This window comes from Apteryx mantelli, chromosome 15, assembly GCF_036417845.1.
Source record: "Apteryx mantelli isolate bAptMan1 chromosome 15, bAptMan1.hap1, whole genome shotgun sequence".
NCBI classification, from domain to species: Eukaryota; Metazoa; Chordata; class Aves; order Apterygiformes; family Apterygidae; genus Apteryx; species Apteryx mantelli.
Genome location: NC_089992.1, coordinates 7,621,176 through 7,640,501, shown reverse-complemented (window position 1 = coordinate 7,640,501; position 19,326 = coordinate 7,621,176). Strand labels below are relative to the sequence as shown.

General features: G+C 46.9%; 1 protein-coding gene and 1 long non-coding RNA gene across 3 annotated transcripts in view; one reads left to right on the top strand and one right to left on the bottom strand.

Annotated features, from left to right (window-relative positions):
• Window positions 1–444: 444 nt before the first annotated feature.
• Window positions 445–17,244, bottom strand: FAM174B (family with sequence similarity 174 member B). The gene is made up of 3 exons (XM_067305829.1): window positions 16,937–17,244; window positions 8,088–8,219; window positions 445–1,270 (listed from the first exon to the last, which is right to left on the bottom strand). Exons 1-3 carry the CDS (start codon window positions 17,242–17,244, stop codon window positions 1,267–1,269), a joined length of 444 nt encoding a protein of 147 aa, XP_067161930.1. The 3' UTR covers window positions 445–1,266.
• A 487-nt stretch (window positions 17,245–17,731) lies between these two features.
• LOC106482517 (uncharacterized) overlaps window positions 17,732–19,326 on the top strand; it is a 66,306-nt gene continuing 64,711 nt past the window's right edge. The window contains exons 1-2 of one of the 2 annotated variants that reach the window (XR_010885758.1): window positions 17,732–17,746; window positions 18,401–18,643. This is a non-coding gene — a long non-coding RNA (uncharacterized lncRNA). Of the gene's footprint in view, window positions 17,747–18,380; window positions 18,644–19,326 lie in introns of those variants that run through there. The other variant, XR_010885757.1, reaches the window with a different exon arrangement.

Here is a 19,326-nt window from a genome sequence, read left to right as displayed (position 1 = left end):
GGAAATGGAGAATAAACAGGTCAAGGAGTACTCATCTGAACTGCATCGTGTGGTTACATTTTAGGAAAACCACAAAGTAGAGGAACTGAACTAGTTACTTCTAGCAACAGCCCGGAATGTATGTGAGCTTGTGGTCTCCTACACGCGATCCATCCAGATGCTGGTAATCTAATTCCTGGAGTGCTGTCCCACTGCTCTGACCTCTGCAGCACGAAGCACAGCAGGGAGTAGGGGTTAAAAATGCATCCTTGAGTTAAATGGGATTGGTCAAGCAGGTGGTAGGGGAAAACTTCCAGTTTGATACAGATAATCTTATTTACATGAAACTCGCAAGAAAAATAAGTGGTGTTGTCTTTCTGCAGTCTAACCATTTCACATGAGGACTCTTGTGTTAGGTAATATAGATGACTGGTAGATAAGTTACAGCAAGCACAGGACACAGGATGGTATAAAATGCTGTTTTACTCCCTGTGGAAGGGCAGAAAATTACAAAAATATATCTTCTTTAATCCAATATTGTTGTAGTTTAGGACATGCCTGATTCTTCCTGTTTCCCTGTGGTCTCATTTATTTAAGTTGGTCTGATCAGAGCTCCTTGGGACGATGACAATATTGTTATGAAAGTTTAGTGCAATTGTTTAAAAAAAAAAAAAATCAGTAGCAGGTCATGAAAACTTTTTACATGAGTCAACCTCTTACATCCCCACCTCCCCACCACCAAAAAGTCCCACACTAAACAATGTGGCATTTCAGCATGGCTTACATTATCACTTTAGACAATAAGTCACTTCCGTAAGGCCCAGGAAAACACACCTGATGTTTAAACATACAATCTGTTTAACAGTGACTGAAGTACTGAATGAAAATTTTAGAAAATAAGTCCCTGGGGCAGCTTCGTTCAATCGTCCTTTTCATCCTCCTTCTACAAAACATTTTTAGACCATAATGAGCTGCAAGTCAGTACACAGGGCTGCATCTCTTCATGCTTTAGTGACACTGCAACCCCCTACAGCAAGAGAGCTGAGTTTGGAAGGAGGAACTCTAGTCATTCCAACATAGTAGTTTGGAAACCAGGGAACTGAATGGTGACATTTTGGTCAGAAGATTCACAACCTGCTGTACAAACAGCACCTCAGAGGAGGTGAGGCTTGTTTTGGTTTTAACGCTGCAGAGATGAAAGCCTCCCCTCTTCACAGTCACGGCTTCAGCAGGTCCCTTGACAGCAGAATGACATCTTGCAGGGCACCAACGCTCCACGGAACTGCTTTACCTGGAGAGCAGGAAGAATTAATACAGTTGTAGAAGACTTGCAATTATATAGCTCACAGGCAGAGATGAGAACTTGTGTGCAAGGTGGAAAAAACAAAAAGCCACAAAAGAACAGACAGCATTATTCATTCTGATAGCTATCGGTTCCCTCCAGCAGTTGATTTCCATGGTGACACTGGACACTGATTTGAAGTTAACTCCATGCTGGGAGAAGCTAGACCAAGCAAAGAAAAAAGCAGAGTTACATCAGACAAAACCGTAATGCTGAAAGATCCTGTGACCAGCCTCAGTGCAAACTAGAGAAGGGGGCTGCTATTTCACAGCACACGAAATGACCTCTTAGACCCACTGTTCATTTTCACAACAGTGCAGCCCTGGAAGAGGGTGTCCCATTGCTAACCAACACATGGACTATCCTACTTGCTGTGGATGCTTCCTGACACCCTATTGCTTTAACTGCTTCAGGATTTAAAAAAGAGTAAGTCATCTTAATATGAACTTATTCATAAGGTGAGAAGCCTCCTGCAGCACTACACTGCTTGTGCATAATTAACTGAACTAGCCAGCAGACTGCTGCGCGCTCTAACAAATGTTACGGCCCAGTGAGGAATGAAACCAGCCTTCAAAACAAAAAAATGCTTTTTGGCCATCTCTTTCCTCCACTCCTGCAGACTCATGGGAAAACCTTAACAGCAGCACCAAAGCTTTGGCAATTGGTTGCATTTGTAGTAAGTGGCCGAATGAATTAGTGATGTGCACCCCCTTCAAATGAGAATAAATGATAACCTCCATTTATAAACAACTTGTCATTGCTGCCTGCTGGGGGGGGGAAAGAAAAAAAGCTGCTACAAACTCCAGTGCAATTCACCTAGGGCCATCCAGACTGGCCTGTGGCTTTCTCTTGCAAAAATAAGGAAGAAAAAAATTACAGCTGCTGCCTTGAGAGTAAACACCTTGCTGAAGCAAGCAGACAATACCATGCTCTGAGAGTTGCGCACACACGTATACTCCGGAAAGGACATATTCAAAGAGAAGACACCAATATTGTAACTTCTGTATCTTACAGAGAGACTCCCAAAAGATTCAAGCACACCAAAGGCTGAGCCCTGCAACGGCAATGAAGATATCTTCATGCAGCTCTGCTCTCAGTCCCTGGGAAAGGGGTGAATCCAGAATGATGTGTTACACCATCCTTTACACGTAGTGCGTATTTCCTCTGAAATGTCCTGGAAGCTCTCAAAAGCCCTTTAGTGCAACAATGACTGAATAAATGTTATTGTCCCCTTCCCTCTGCCTGCCTCCCCCCCTTACACGTAAATCTTTTTGCCTTCAAGGGCACTTTGGAAGATGCAGTCCTAAAATGCTTCTTTGTTTTGCCGGTGCTGCTGCTATTAGAGGGGAAAAAAATGACAATCCATGTGAAATACAAATGGAGGAATTTCGCTTAGCTTTACAGCATGAAGGGAGGTTTCAAACTGCCCCAAGAAACACTTGTGGCTTTCTTTCAGTGCTTATTTAGGAGTCTGACATCTGGTTTGGGAAACTTCCAGCTCTGGTATTTAAATTCCAAGTTCTTCCTCAACTCCGGACTCTCACGTGGCACATATCACCCTGGAATCGAAATGCTCCGCAGGGACGGTTGTGAAATTCGCCCAGCTGGGCCCAGCAAGCGTAATAAGAACAGATTGCGCTGCCTCCGAAATAGCTGCGTTTCAGTGGGGAGAGGAGACACTGCTGAATATTCCAGATTACTGAAGTGCTTTCAAAGCCTTTCATGCACAAGGCGCAACAGAATTTATTCAGTACTTGTTTTCAATTTTCTATTGAAGCTGACAAGAAATCCCCCAATGAGCTACACTAGAGTTAATAAGCTTAATAACCTAACAATTTTAATTACCTTTTCAGAAACTGGTTCTTTTTGCAACTGTTCTGATTTCTTTACTCTTATTACACAAAACAAGCAGAGTGATGGGGGTGGATACTAACACCAGTACTTTGGGGATTTTGCCTGTAACCTACTACCTTTACTTTACTCTTCTCTTCTTGACTATAACAAGGTAACAACTTGGCCTGATGAGTCAATGATTTAGCACCACTAAGTAGAAGATGATGATACCTGTGCAACTTTCTATCACCTTTTTGAAAGACAGTGTTAAAGTAGCAACTAGAAGAGGGAAATTTTAAAATCAAGATCTATCGGGATGAGAAAGATCACATGCACAGGATGGGATTTAGTTTTCTACTGCCTCATTTTGCAAGGTTTACAGCAAGTGTAATCCCTTAATGAAACATGAAAAAATATCTGACATCTGGAAAATGATGACCAACCCAGTTCAAATAGGCTAAAAAATCAATTCAACAGAGATCTTTTGGTCTTCAGCTGCACAGATTGGATCAGATTTGGTGATCAAGAAATGAAAACCCTCTCCATATTCCATTTGCTTTCTTTGTATAGCTCTATACCAATTTCAGAATAATTCTTCAACTCTTTATCCTAATGCCTCTTTTAAAATAAGAGCAAACACACACAGAAGACCCACCTCCATATTAAAAAAAAAAAAAAAAAAAAAAAAGGTTTTATGAAGCTTTTCAAGGTGGCGTTAATGCCTAAGTGATTTGGCATCTTTGCTCTATGACAATCTCTGATTTATGCTTTCAGCTTCTTGTCACACAGAAACCAAGCTCTCAGGATTAGAGAAGCCACTGACAGAACTGCTTCCCTGCTACTGAAATGAGATTGCAAAAGGGGCGTCTAATCCCGCACACACACGCTTCTGATTTTGTCAAAGGCAGGCAGTGGTTGGCTTTGCATCCACAGAAAGGATTGCGTTCGGTTAAGATTTTGAAGTGGTCTCATTAGCCTGCTTTGCGGAAGGAAGGTGGTTATTTCTCACTGCTCCACAGCCCAAGGGAAGTGGGGGTGGGATCTGCGGGGAATGCAAAATGTTAAAGCATCCCGAAAAAATATAACAACCTTCGCTGAACAGCCCAGTTTACACTGTTTGCTGTTTTTTGATGCCTCATGTAAGGCTGGAAACAAATACATACAAGGACAAAGCATTAAAGGAGAGAAAATTAACTGCATGAGAACAATTGCAGAGGTATCTGTCACTTCTCCCCTGCTGCTGCTAGACGGTGACTGCCTTTTAATTAGACTGCTGTTTGCATTATGTGGGGGAGATGGCAGAGAATCTTAATTACTCCCCCAAACACAGGAGCAAGCATCTGTGCAGTTCCTTCAGCAGCACGGAGGGGAACCCCAAACAGAGCCTATCCACATCCTCCTCAGCAAAGATTTATGCGACAAACTCAAAATGAGACTCTCTGTTTACAACTTGTGTATCAGCCAGAGGAGCAGGTTAATACTGCGGTCATGTACTTAATGTTATGCGTAAGAGGTACCTAATGTCATGGTACTCCAGGCCAGCTCTTCAGATTTTCCCCTACTGCCATGCTGCTGGTAACCCTAGAGATCCTAAAGCATGTTTGTCTTATAGTGCAGAAGAATAACACTTGACCTCAATAATGCTCACAGTCCATCAACAGCCAACTTATTCCTTCAACGCTGCTCTTTGGAAAACCGGTTCCCTTTCCACTGCATTCTAATGTTCTCTCAAAAGACTATCTTTTAAAAATACTTTGGGCACTTTCCCAGTGGAAAGCACTGAGCAAAGGCCATTGCAAATCAGACTTTCTAGAGTATGGACTAGTTTCCTCATAGTTTCACAGCCTTCAAATAAGCAATGAACAAGTCAAAAGACTACAGATAATCTCATGTGATGTTCTGGAGCCAGAGAGACTTTGAAGACTTTAGGTTTGAATGACTATGGACAGCTGGTTTTTGATGTAGATATGGCAGTGTATACATTACAAAATTGATAGGTAGTCCCGTTAATTGGCAGGTATTTCAGTACCAGTGTGTTGCAAAGAAATAAAGAATTAAGAAAATCAGAGTAATGACTCTTGTCAGCCACGGCGCTACACCAGCGGATCCTTGTGCAGCACAGGGCTGTATTAGGTTTAGCCTCTCCGAAAGCAATCCCAGGAATGGTACAACCACCAAAGCGCTTGAGTATGCGAAGCAGCACCTTGCCAAGGCTCGCTGCACAGACAGGGGCCAGAAGCCTGCTGTACCTTAGGCCAAGAAAGTGCTGCTGCTAGGAGGCTGATTGAACGAAACAGAACGGCTGCCACAACTGATACAAACTGCTGGCAAGGAGGTACCTTCATCTGAATATGACAAATACCTAAAAGCCCAGGATATTCTAGCCTGTGGGTACTTGTCAGGAGATGCCTGTCACTCCTTGGTCCCCTTTCAGAACTGCTTCCAGGTTACTGCAGCTCATGACATGTTGTTTTAGTTAGCTAACAAGCTGAAACAGCAGTATCTTCCCATTCCTTAGGTATCAGCCCTAGTGACACCTCTGCAAGTTCACTCGATATGGCTGTGCTTTGTTGTTGTTGTGGGTTTTTTTTGTTTTTTTGAGATAATGAAGGGGGTAAGTAGTTTTCATAGAGCAGCAGTTAAGGCTCCTTTAAAACTGTAGGCATTGGTGAATATCCAAAACAACCCTGTAGCTCCAGCTGTGCGGCTATCTACATGTATTTATAACTCCTATTATTCACAGAGAGGCTGTAAAGATACCTCCCCTTTTACTACCTTCCTGAAATATGCACCCAGCTGCAAAGAGCAAGGGAAGCCTTAGATGGCACAAGGCAGCTGTTTCCCGAAGGCTGAGTTTGAGTGCGGCGGGGGGAGCCCTGACCGAAGCCCTTTTAGAAGTTCAATTCACTGACATACAGAGGACACACCTGAGATGCTCTTTCTGCAGCTTTGCCTTCTCTTTCCACCTGAACACAAGTGCCTATGAAGAACCTCTTGACCATATCAATGGTCAAACTCAGCAATTCAAATTTGGAAAGAAATGTCTTTAACGGTGACAGGAGGCAGAAACTGGGGATGTAGTCTCTGCGATGCACAAAGGAACCACAGAGCTTGATACTTCTTGTGGCAAACACATCCTCAGAGAAGCCTTCCCATGCTCAGTACTGCTAAAGGGTTGTCTGTAAGATGATATCACCCTCTAGACTGAGGTAGCTCTGTTTGAGCTAAAAAGCATATGTCTAAAGCAGCAAGGATTTCTGAAAATGTGGAATTTAATAGCTGTTGCACTGGAGGGAGAGGAGGAATTCCCACAGCTGAAGAGCGGACAGGTTGGCTAAGAATCAGAAACCCCATTTTCTCCGAATAGAGCATCGCACGAGGTGAAGAGCCATTTGTACCGCTAAGGAACCCAAGAAGACTGAATAACTTCTGTGAAAGCATCAGTACAGCATGCGCTCCGGGGGAGCGAAGGCAGGTAACATGACTACAGCCCTCGCATGAGTCAGCCTGTTTCCAGCAACTCTCCTCTTTGTTCATCTATTGTTCTACTATTAGACATCTTTTCCTGAAGCACTGCCATGATTGAGAGTCTTCTGCTCTCTGTCTTCAGAAAAAATCCCTCTGATCTTGCTACCAAAAGCTCACAGAGAAAAAGTACTCAGTTATTTCTACTCGGTTAAGAGGAAGAGGAGCAGGACACATGGGCTGTTAAAGCAGGCCACAGAGAGAGAAATTTACTCTCCACTCCAGGCTTAACGAAGCCCAGTCCCAAAATAAAAGCTGCCTGAGAAATGGCACACCTGAAGTCCTTAGTGCAAACATAGGAGAGCTACAGAGAGTGGCAAGTCAGGCAGGGATGGACAGGAATCTTCTAATTCAGGAACTAATTATTTACACATCACAGCACAACCGACACCCCTTTGTTTTGTGGTTTCCAACTCTTGCCTGACTTTTATAGAGAAATAATGTGGTTATTTTGAAAATGGCCAGCAGAGCGTGCGATGGTATGTGTTTTAGATGCTGGAATACTTGTGCTTAGAACAAATGCGTTGTTCCCCCTCTCCAAAGTTAGGAGATGGGCAACAGGAGCAAATCTCCAGTTACGAGCTGTCAAGATCTTCAGTTTTATAATTAGGAGGGCTTATTTCAGCCAAAGAAACACAGATTTTAGAAAAGGCCTTATTTGGATGAGAATGCAACTCTAGTGTTATAGATAGTTTGATGCAAACAAGAATAAGAGGTGCAGATACCCTGATGCCATAAATCAACGTGCAGAATCCTTATGTGCTGAGTGGTTGCTATAAATTTCTTGCCCAGAATTGGCACCAAAAGGTTTGGGCTGTCATACCACTTCTATCTTAAAAAGACAAACGCGTTTAGTGAAAGTTTCTTGCTAAGCGGTAACTGTTAGCAACCCTGGTGAGGGACAAGGGTCCTTTCTCTGTCACAAAGAAACATGAGGGCATGCCCGAACCCAGAGGTCAGGGGAGATGTGCCCCTATTTCCCTCCCAGCCTTACTGCAATAACAGCGCCTGGGAAAACAGCCCTTGACACACAGTCCTCCATCTAGTGTGTGCATGTACATGACCTTGCACGGGAACGGCTGCCGACAAGAACTGCCTAAGCAGGAAAATTCAGGCTGTTAGACCTTGTTAACTATTTAGGGCATGTGTGTCCTGCTGCGCTGCTCCGCAGAGGAAAGCGGAGAGCAGAGAGCCTAGGGATAGTAATATGGTTACTGTCAGAGCAGAAGAGCACAGAGCAGCTGCGTGCTGAGAAAGCAGGCACGGGAGAGTGATGAGGCTTGGGCAGAGTGACAGGGAGATTACGACTGCTTCATGTCTGTCAAGCAGGCGCGACCGAGAAAAAAGATCTGCCTTCCCTAGCAAGAGCTCAGTGAGCAGCCCGAACTGGATGGGCTCGCGGCAGTACCTGTATTTCACATCAAACACTGTCGAGTCTTCGTCCTCGTCGTCTTCTTCGTTCAGAGGAGCCATTTCTACCCGCTCGGCTGGAGTTGTGATTATGTCATACTTCCTGGTCTTCTTAATCCTCTTGCCAGACCTGAAACACAGAGGCGGGGAGGAAAGGCTCGTGTTTATAGAGGAGGCCGACCGTGTTCCCTAGGGACATGGCCCACCGACGCCGCCTCCGTGGCCCGTTTGGCTGAGACTCCCCAGACGCTCAGGCTGCGGAGCCGCCCTGCACGCCCTCCCCCTGCCCTTCCAGAGCCACCGTTTGCGCCTGTCAATGTAGAGCACGTTCTCTTGTCAACAGCAATCCAGATCAACATCAGGCTTTCAGCCGCTGACAAACCAGTGATCCTTTGGTGTCCGGGGCAAGCACACGAGCACAGCAGCCCACTGCGTCCTCCTGCTGCTACGCTCCATAAGTCAGACACAGCCTTAACCAGCAGAAGCAGCCCAAGGGTTAGGGAACGTGTTTAGATGAGAAAACCCAGGTCAAACCCTACCGAGACAAGGTAATACTCGAGGCAGGATTATAAGGAGCCAAGGGGTAGGTGGTGCTTGGGTACAAGCAGCCTGCTCCCTTCTTTTCTGGGTATCAAGCCGAGCTCAAGACTCCTGGAGAAGCAACCTTTAGCCTTGTCTGAGGAGTTTCCCACTTGGCACTGCATAAGTGCTGTGAAAAACAATCAGCTGCAATTTAAAGACTAGCTGTACCTACCACCTCTTCTCCTATAAACACCAGCCTTACATTTCTTTAGAAATGGATATGCTCGAGTGCCTGCATGACCTGTTTTGTGAGATCTATTTTCTAATACTGCTCTCAGTTAACAACCATTTGGCGCGCAGCTTTTCAGCTAATTCTCTTCCTCTAGCTTCAATTGTGTGGGTCCTTCTTACTTCACTGACTGCTTTAATGGGGATTAGGAGGTTCACACTGCTCACGAATAAATTCAGTTTTGGAGTTATACCAGCACATGCTTAATATGCCTTAAAGAAGGTATTGACATGTATAGCTAGCTTTTGGGAATAAGAGAGGGTGATTTTAGTTAACAAACTGCCCGATTTTTCCCTTTGACCTTTTATAGAATGGAAGGGGCAACTGCCAAGCACGAGAGGGGAGCTGGTGCAGGCGTGAGCAAGCACCTCCTAATTTCTAGTAATCACAACTACTGCTCAGAACAGACAGCACGTCACGAGTACCCTTTCAGAAGAAGTCTTGCCCTGGCAAGTCAGGCAAGGTGTGTTGGTTTGATCACTGCAATTTTTTGCATCAGGAACTTGCCTTTTAAAAAGTTACCCAGCAGCAGAGACGAGGCGTGAGCATTACAAAGAGACTGGGACCCAAGACCTGTGTTTATAGGTCTGGTGGATATCAATGATCACAATGGTCCCTTCTAGGCTTAAAAGAAAGGAAAATTAAATCTGTGAATGTGAAAGAGCTTTGGCTTGAAAGTCTCAGCACCTCTGTCTGGTATTGTTTTGAGGCTTTAGTCCAGGACTGACAGGTCCTAGCCCTTGGGATGGAGCAGTCTGCATTTCCTCACTGTGCTGAAGACTAAGTTTGCATGAGAAGCATGAAGAAAGTCATCTCCTGTCATCTAATCTTTGTAGCAATCTTTGTAGCAATGTGTCCCGTAGAGAACAGGGTGTTTTGTTCTATTATTGCTGTTGTTAAAACAAGCAATTTTATATCTAATGCAGTAGGACTCTTAACCCAAGCACTTGAAAATGCTTTTGAGAACACCTCTCTATATCATTCTGCTTCTCAGCCAAGACCTAGCAGCAAAGTGATGCAGAGAGGTCTCATCTTACAAGCAATGCATTGCTTTTACAAGAAACATTTACTCATGCTGTGAACCATAAACGTATATTAAGACTAAGTGTGTCTACCTGTGGGAACAAATGAAGCACATCATTGTTACTGCTTTGCTTTATATCGCAGTCTGCAATGGGTTTCTATAAGTTCACATGTTTTTAAAAGAGCCTACCTGCATATCAGGCCCACTTTGCTGCGAGATATCCGCACCCATTCCCTCTCAGAAAAAATATCTTATTCTATGGAGTTTATCTTTCAACAGTAATTCTGGAGCGTCTGAAGCAATTACTGCAGAATAGGTATTTTTAGAAATGGAAAATTAGAACCCTTAAGCCTCCGGCAGTTAATTAGTCTTCTATTTGGGCTACATTTTAAAGAGGACCTGGAGCAGAACGCACAACACAGTGATCTACTAATCCTCCACAGCCCTCACTTAACCACAGGACTCGTTTAGGAAAGGGGAGAAGTTTGTTTTGTTGCTGGCATTTGGCTAAGCTGCTGCAAACGTTTGTTTGCAATAGGCAGGGCAATCGGATCTTTCCTTGCCTCTTCTTCCTCAATTAATTCCACATCATTTTATCTCGCTAATGTGATTATCAGTAATCTGCACTTTTCAGTGGCTCACATTTGTTCATTTGAACAAGTTCCCTAGGTTTCATAAATACGGAATGAATAACCCGAGCTAACTTTAAAGGAAAACCTTGTGACTCTCCCTATATGCATGCAAAATAAGCCTGTCTGTCAGGAAACCCTGTTGCGTGTTAAAACTACTGAACCTCAGTAGGATCCATTTAATCATCCGTGGCTACACTACAAAAGGAAAAGCACATTGTCTGCTGGGTGGGACCAGACAATATCTTTTGTTTGCAGGCAGACAGCAGAGTCAGCATTGGAGCATGGGGTAGGAACTACAGCGTACAAATGTTTCATGAACTTTTGAGACCTCTTGGAAAGGATCAGGACACGTTAGGCCTCGTGGGCAAAAAGAAGAGGCGCAACTTTCCAGCTGCATTTGTGTTGTGTTTTTTAAGCAAACAGAGCGCTGGAAGCTGTGTTCAGAGCACGCCCCTGGCATAACGACGAGCTGAAATGCTCCTTGTGTGATTTAGCCTGGGCGGGAGAGGTATGGGGTATTCAGTGCTGAAAACCGTCTTCCACTTAAAAACCACATCGCTTCTGCTGTCTACCTTCGGCCACCCCGTGTAACTAGCAGCCGAAGCAGGCCAGGCTGCAGGTCAGGACAGAGATGCGCTTGTCACCGCACCGGCAGAGCAGGCCCCCAGGGAAAGCAGGAGCATCAGTCGCGGACAGGCACGTGAGCCCACTTGCGGGAGGGTGCTCAAGCGTCGCTGCGGGCTCCGTGCGCAGGCTGGCAGGGGATGCTAAAGGGCTGCGTTGCACACGGCGGAGTAGCTGATCGTAAGCGTTCCCGATGGCTTTAAAAACCAAATCTGGAGCTTACACTGAATCATCATGAGGCAAAAAAAAAAAAGAAAAAAAAAAAGTTGCCAGGAACATCAACCTTTCACTTTAGACCCAATACTGCGGGGAGGGATGGCATACGAAGACAGGCTGGAGCAGAACACTGACTTTGTGTCTATGTATTTTGACTGGGGGCTATTTGGATCAAACACCAGTCACATGCAGCACTGCATCCTCCTTTCCAAGGCATCATGTGGTGGAGTAAATGCCCAAGTCAACTCACCAGTTCATTATGTTATTTATGTCTCTAATCTATTTTAGTTGACAACCCTGATACTTAAAGATAATGCTTCTCTTGACCCAGAGAAAGAGGTCTCAGCATTTCTAATATAGCATTAACACTTTCTGCCTATGGATTCCGAGGGAGGAGACTGCCCGCTGAAAAAAGAGGGGAGGGGAAAAAAAAAACAAACGCCACTGGAAGTCTAATTAAGTCAGTTACAACTTTCCTCCTAGAATTGTAGCAATGTTATATAGGGAATGGAATTGGGACCAGTCTATTTGCTGTTAATGGGCTCCCTGGGCAGTTAAAAAAAATCTTTATGGAAATATAAACCAGGGGAAGCTCCAGGCTTATTATTGGCTGATGAATTAGACTGGTGATATTTCATTACTGTTGATCTGTGTGGGGATCTCTGCTCTCTGGATGGTGCTGTACGCATTGATACATGCTTCAGGATATATATTTTACTGTAGCAAATTGAAAATGATGTATTTTCTTTCAATCAGTCACATCCTTGAGATAGATGTTTGCACACAAAGAACAGAAGCATCCATTTGCTTGGCTGCACTGCTAATACGAGGGTCAGAGGCTGTGATGGGAATAACTTCAGGAACATCTAAATGAGATATTGTCATAGGTCAATGAAGCAGTGATGCCTGAAAGTAATTAAAATACAGCCACTCATGTCTAGTGGTCAGTACTAGCGCCAGTGTGCACTTTCAAACGTTATAGTGCAGACAGACCACTACCATCCGAGATGTGCTCAAGAATTATCCTTGTTTTGTAGGAGATATACAGACAAATGTGTAACCTACCTAAATTCTTCAAGCCAGTGAATCCTAGAACAAGCAACAGAATTTATCCTCTATTCAGACTATTTGCATCAGAGCTGCAAAGAGCCCAGACTGTGAAGCCCTCTCCCCGCCTTCTGCCAATTTGCCGTCACGCTCACATCAAGAACATGTAATCTCTCTAGAGACAGGACCTCTGAGACCCAGGACAAGTGTCTTATTTGTCATTCCCCTCTCTGTGGCCCTAATTAAACTACATGGAGCTTAAATGAAGCTTTTAATGTGAGGTCTCAAGATTGGGGTTTTGGTTTGGGTTTTTTGTTTGGGTTTTCTTTTCCATTTAAGGTCACTTTAATGGTGTGCATTTCTTTCCCATTCCTGGCAGCCTTCTCTTCTCTGCTCGAATACTCTAACTGGCTACAACACATTCAGTTTACATTCAGACTCTCCAGGGTTAAGCCCTGGATGCCCTGGAGCAATTCCCCAGCTTGCAGAACAATGGGTCTTGTATCCTGTGATCATATGCTTGAACCTCTCTCCTCAATCTTACTAATTTATACGAGTTTTGCAATTACTGAAAAACTAAGCTGAAAGTGATATTTGGGGAAGAATCAAAATTTAATTTAATTTTGTTACATGCAGCGTAACAAAGCAATGAGTTACAAAACAAGCAGGTAGCTTCTCTCTCAAAGTCTAGATAAATATCAATCATTTCCAGCTTAAGCTTTGTTCATTCTAGGGCAGGTCAAGACACATAGCAAACACTATTAGAGTTTTCTGCAGCTGCAGCATTGGGTTGTTTTCAGTAGGCGCACGAGCAAAAGTAACTTATCCAGTTTTCCCAGAAGGCATACGGTCTACCAGCGCAGATAGCCACATCTGAAAAATGATGTTCCCTGGGAGCTGATCCTAAGAGGTGTATTGCAGTGAGATGACCTGAGCGACACCAGGATAAAAAATATGGTAGATTATGGGAATAGAAACGCAAAATCAAAAACACAGATCACAGAGTCCATATTTAGCCCCAGGATCTGTACATAAGTTGTTTCCAGAAACTGTGTTTCCTGGTAATCCAATTTACCCAGCTATCTGATGGAGGGTAACATGAACTTTGGTCTATTAGGGAAATGGTTTTGGTTTGGGAGCATACAGTGCCCAGGGGTATATTACAGAAAGTCCAGAACTAAGCTTGCCAAAAAAAAATTACTGTAACAGATTAGGCTTTGCCACATGCAGACTATTTTGGCTGTACTTCCTGGCCCATAGTAGCCACAGAGAGAAAGGGAAGGGGGAAGGAGGAAATTCAGGTCACTTACAGTAATACTACATTCTAAATCACAGGACCATCAAAAGGATTCAGAGCACGGCATTCCTAAAGGGAATGAATATGCATCTCTGAAGGTTGTCTTACAAAGCTGGAAAGCTAGAGACGTATCCAACCCTGCTCTAACAAAATAAAATAAATAAATAAATAAATAAAATAAAATAAATCAATCTAACATGCCTGTGACAAGACTATCTGGCCACTTACTAATTTATTTCATCTCTGCAATCCATATCTAAAAGGATAATTTACTTCCAGCAATCCAGAGTGAAGGTTTAATCAAAGAATGGAATCCAGCAAAATCTCTTTAAATAGGAACCCATGACACTTAAAAAAAAAAAAATTGCAGTGCTTTTGACTAAAGTACGAACAAAGCTCTTATTCTGATGGAGAAAAGCTTTACATTTATTGAGGGTGAATCTCTTATCTCTTCTGCAACACAGAATTCTCCTCCAATCTATTTTGTCAGCTGTAAGTGCGACATGGAACAAACATACCTGTTGGTATTCTTGTCTTATTTTGCAACTCAGATAACTGTGTACAAACAAGTGCTCTTTCAGATTAAAAAAAAGTATTCAGAAGCCTAGCGCTCCATCTTCCATTTTCACTTGGGCAGTCTATTAAAGATAGAGGAGAGATCTCAGATGGAATTTTTTTTTCATCTTTAATGCTTGCATTAACTCTGACCAGCTGCATAACAATGACTTTGGCATGGGAGAATTCATCTATCCTTCCCAAGGTGACTTGAATCTGGACCTGATTTTGCTGATTTATTGTATAGGGGAAGGTCTTCAAAGGCTATCGGTTTGCATTCTTTGGCTGGAAATATTCAGGCTTATGCCAACTGTCCTTGAAAAAACTGTTCTCCCTTTACAGCAAGAAGAAACTGAGGCAGAGGGAATGAAATCTCAAAGAGCTGAAAGAACTGCGACTACAACTTTATGCTTTTCATTCTGCACTTAGTTATAGACTTGCTAATTCTAGCTCATACACCTACCAGCAAATTTGCTGTATTTGTCCATGATGACTTAACAAGGCTGGCAAGTGGGTGATATTGATTTAAAAAAAAAAAAGAAGAAAAAAAAAGGGTTTTACTTGCTTCCCCTTAACGACTTCAGTTTAATGAGCAAATTCACTTGCATTGTCTTTTGCCAGCTACTGCTATGCATGGAAAGAATTGTTTAGTAAAATACCAATTTGTTTAGAAAAAAGTCGTTCAAGTCATCTCAGTCTCTAAATGCACAGTTTATGATATTACAGTTGTGAACACTGCCCTTCTTGCACTGAATTACTTCAGAAATAGGAGAACTAGAGAAGTCACCTGCAGCCATCATGTAAATGCAAAAGAGCTGCCTGAAAAGAGAACAAGGAAGAAACTGCAGACTCCAGTTGTTTGACCGCTTCTGTCACTGGAGCCCTGGCATGCTCCTCCTCCTTCCTGGAGGAGCTCCGCTTCCTGGGGAGTGAGCTGCTCGACTTTCCAGGCTCTTTCCTGTTGCCCATACCTAGAAGTCAGGATTGCTGTTAACAGCTGAAGGTTAGTAATCTTCCACTGCAAAGTTAGGCATGAGCAGGCAACAACTTAGTTTGTCAACTGTGTGAGAAAGGAACAGCCTTCAGCGCGCAATGGGGACTCTAGCCATTACCTTGGAATAAATAATAATTAACACTAACAGTGCCAAATTGAGCTTTAATGTTTGCTTTTCTTCTGCTTCAGCAACAAGCCAACAGGGAGACTGGCTTTCTAAAGCAATTGAGTTTAATTTGCTCATGTTCCTCACAGCAGGAGATGTTACATGAGTTTCAAGGGCTGCCAGCGTAACTTGAAGCGCACACCAGCACCAACCCGCTTTAGCATACCGCTAAAGGCTAAGGGCCTGCAGAACGCGTAGGCCTGCTGCGGCTCTGCCGCACTGAATGGAGAAGATACGACCAGCCCACCAAGCCGATGGAGACCTCTTCCAGGCTGCCTGCTGGTCACCAGCACTTCTCTCAGCTCCACAAGCTATTGGGATTTTTTTCCCCCTTTTGTGGTGGGAGTGGGAAGTTGCATCCATCAGCAATCAACCCATCTGAAACGTCAAGAAGTTTGGTCCTACAGCACCAAGTGTGGTTCCACTCAAAGTACTGCTGTGGTCTAAAATGACATCTGCTTTGGATTCTGTTGCATCTCCTTGAGCCAAGTCTATCTGCTTCAGCTTAATTAAAAGGAAAAAAAAGATTGTCTCCCACACCCAGCATGAGGTACTACACCACAGACACCTGAGTTATCCCATCTGTGCACACATGCATATATATCCCATGTCATGCTTGAAAAAGGTTACCTGAAACCTGCTGTATTTTGGTGGTTTATTCTAAAGCAGAGTAGAGGAATATTCAAGGAAATCTGTTAAGTTTGAGGATTCTGGAGCCTTTACGACTCCTCAGAAGTTTGATGAAATGCTTAAGTCTTCAAAAGGGTGTTTCACCCCCCAGGTCAGGCTTTAAAAAGATTATATTGATAGGTGAGCAATTGAATAAAGCCTGGAATCCCGAATCTGTGCATGGGGCTCCCTGCTCACCAACGCTGGAGAGCCCTGAAAGGCCCCATTGCCGGCAGGATTTTAATATCTTTCCCTTGGTTTTCAAGGAGACCCCTCAGCCGGAGGCCAAGCGGGCCCTCGAGGCTCCCCCGCGTCCCCTTGCCCAGCCGGTCCCTTCCCGACAGCCGCGACCGCGCGGCCCTTGGGCCTCCGGGCAGCGCGAAGGCGGGAGGGCGCCGGGCAGCGGCGCGAGGCGCGAGGAAGGCTCTGCCGCCCGCCGGGCACGGGCAGCCGCCGGGCGCGGGGAGCCGCTGGCGCCTCGAAGGTCGCCCGGAGCGGCCGGGAAACCTGCTCCCAGCCGCGGCGGAGCCAGGGCGCCGCGCTCGGGCCGGCGGCGGCCCCTTCCCGCGGGAGCGCGGCTCCGGCGCCCTGCGTGCGGCACGTTGTTAAGGAGCCGGAGCCCGGGAAGGAGGGAGCGGCGGGGGAAGGAAGGGGCGCAGGCGGGGGAAGGAAGGGGCGCAGGCGGGGGAAGGAAGGGGCGCAGGCGGGGAGCGGGCGCGGGCGGGCTCGGGCCGGCTGGCGAGGCCCGGCGGCGGCCGCGGCGGCGCGGGCGGCACCTGCGGCGGCGGGGGCGCTGCCGGGGCGGCCCCTACCTGAAGACGCGCAGCAGGAGGCAGGCGATGAGCGCGGCCGTGAGGGCGCAGGCCCCGATGACGGCGGCCTTCAGCGCGGAGAGGTCGCGGAGCAGCGCGGGCACGGGGCTGAGCCGGGCGCCGCTGTGGTTGCCCGGCGGCCCCGGCGGCTCGGCGGGCAGGCGGCTCCCGTTGCCGGCGGGCGGCGGCGGCGGCTCGCGGCTGCCGCGGGCGCCGGGCGCGGCCGGCAGCAGCAGCGGCGGCAGCAGCAGCGGCAGCAGCAGCAGCCAGGCCGGCGGCAGCAGCAGCAGCGGCGCCGCGGAGCGCATCCCGCCGGCTGCGGCCGCCCCCGCGCCGAGCCCCGGAAGGCAGCGCCGGCCCGGCCCGGCCCGGCCCTGCCCGCCTCCTTCCCTCCTTCCCTCCCTCCCGGAGAGGCGCCGCCTCCCGCGCGAGGGGGGGCTCGACCCGGCCCGGCCCGGCTCGGCTCGGCTCGGCTCGGTTCGGCTCGGTTCACTGCGGCCCCGCGGCCCCGCCGGCTGCGGGCTCGGGGCGCCCCGGCCCTGGGGGATCCCGGCGCCGCCGGCCCGCGGCTCCCCCGGGGGCGCCCCCACGTCCGTACCCGCCTCCCGCCGGCCTCCCCCCGGGGTTCGGGCCTGGTTTCTGCCCCGGTTTACGTCGGCTCTAACCCCAGCTTTACGCCCGGCTTATGCGGAGCCTCCCCCGTGAGGTTTTTGCCTCGTTTGTGTTGGCCTCCTCTAAAGTCCGTGCCTTTGGCATCGGCTCCTCCCGCAGCTCCCCGGTGCTGCCTGGTTTGCGTTGGCTTTCCCCAAGGTCTGTGCCCGGTTTATGTTGGCCGCTCCTGATGCCTCTTACCAGGTTTATGTTGGCCTCTCCCAAGGCCTGTTGTGCTGGGCCTCCCCCAGGGTCTAATCCTGGTTTGCGCTGGCCTCCCCAAGGTCTATGTCCAGTTTATGTTGGCTTCCCTCTTTTCTGCCTGTTTAATGGTGGGTCCCCACGCACCCGTCAGGACCAGTGTGCCGGCGGAGAGGCCCAGCTCAGCTGCCGGGTGCAGCACCCCCGTCCTGCCCCTTGTCTCTGCCCTCCAGGACCCCAGCTGTACGTTTGGACCCTCGTTTCCAGGGGTTGTGTGTCCGTGGCGTCCCTGGGCTGTGCTGGAGGAAGGGAGCAATGGGAAGAGGCGAGCCCCAGGGCTACCACCGTTGCTTGTGGCTTCTTCCCACGATGGGGAGTTGTTTTCTTCACCGGTGCTGGGTCCGTCTGTGGGGTCGTCGCATGCGTTGAAACATGTCCTCCCAGCTCTGAGCCAGAGCTCTCCGACTCCTGGAGCAGTTTGGCTCAGTGTGCTCCTCACCCGCCTTGCCTCATTTGCGGCCATCATTTTGGGTGAACACAGCACATTTCTTTCTAGTATTTCCTATGTCTCTTCTAAGCTCACCTACATCCCAAAATTCTCATCTCTTTCAGACTCCAAAGTGAACAGGAGAGCATCTCTTAACTCACATAAGGAGAAGCAGCAGGAAGTGGCAAGGTGGGATGTTCAGAAGAAAGCCTGACTGCGTTCCACCAGCAGCTGCAGAAGAGGATGGGGTAGAAAAGGAAAGGATAAAAATGCTGACCATCAGCTTGGAGCCAAGCAGTTGGACTGGGACCTGTCAGTAGCATCGTGCTGACCGATGGACATCGCTTCCCGAGGCTGGCCTGCTTTGCGTGAGTAAGGTTGCTCACGTGCCTTGTCGTTTAAAGGGTGCCCAAGGCACTTGCCTGCCTGGCAAGGATTTGTGCGGTGAAAGGGTGGGATGATCCTTAGTGACTCTTCTACAAATACAAATTTGGGTCTTACTACTTGTGCAATGTGGAGCTCGCAGTGCTTGTATTTCCCCGCAATAGCTGCAGCTGTTGACTTAAGTAAACAAAGGGTGTGTTGTTACGTATCCACCCTTTGGTGCACCCTGAAGCATTTTAAGAGTCCACTCTTGACTGCTCCTTGAGAATCTGAGGGGCTAGCCCCTAAATTTTGATGTCCAGTGTGTAGAAGGTCCCCATAACTGTTCAAATTAGTCATTGTTCCAACTTTCTTTCATTGCTTACTGTTGTGTAGTTGGAAGTGGGACCTTGTCCTTGCAACTGTTGTTACTCTTTCAAATGTGTGGTAATTCACAGCAGCTGGGAAGCTTTCTGAAAAGCTTGAGCAAACTTGAAAAACATTTTGTTTTAAAATCCGTCTGCTTCCTATACATGCCACCAGTGTTTGGGGGAAGGGGTTCAATTATCTTGTTTTGCTCTGTTTTCCCCTGGAGACATCTATCTAAGAAACAGATTGACTAATTTTATCTTTGTATGCCCATTAAATCAATGGGGTAACACTAGGGATGAATATGGCCCAATGGGTT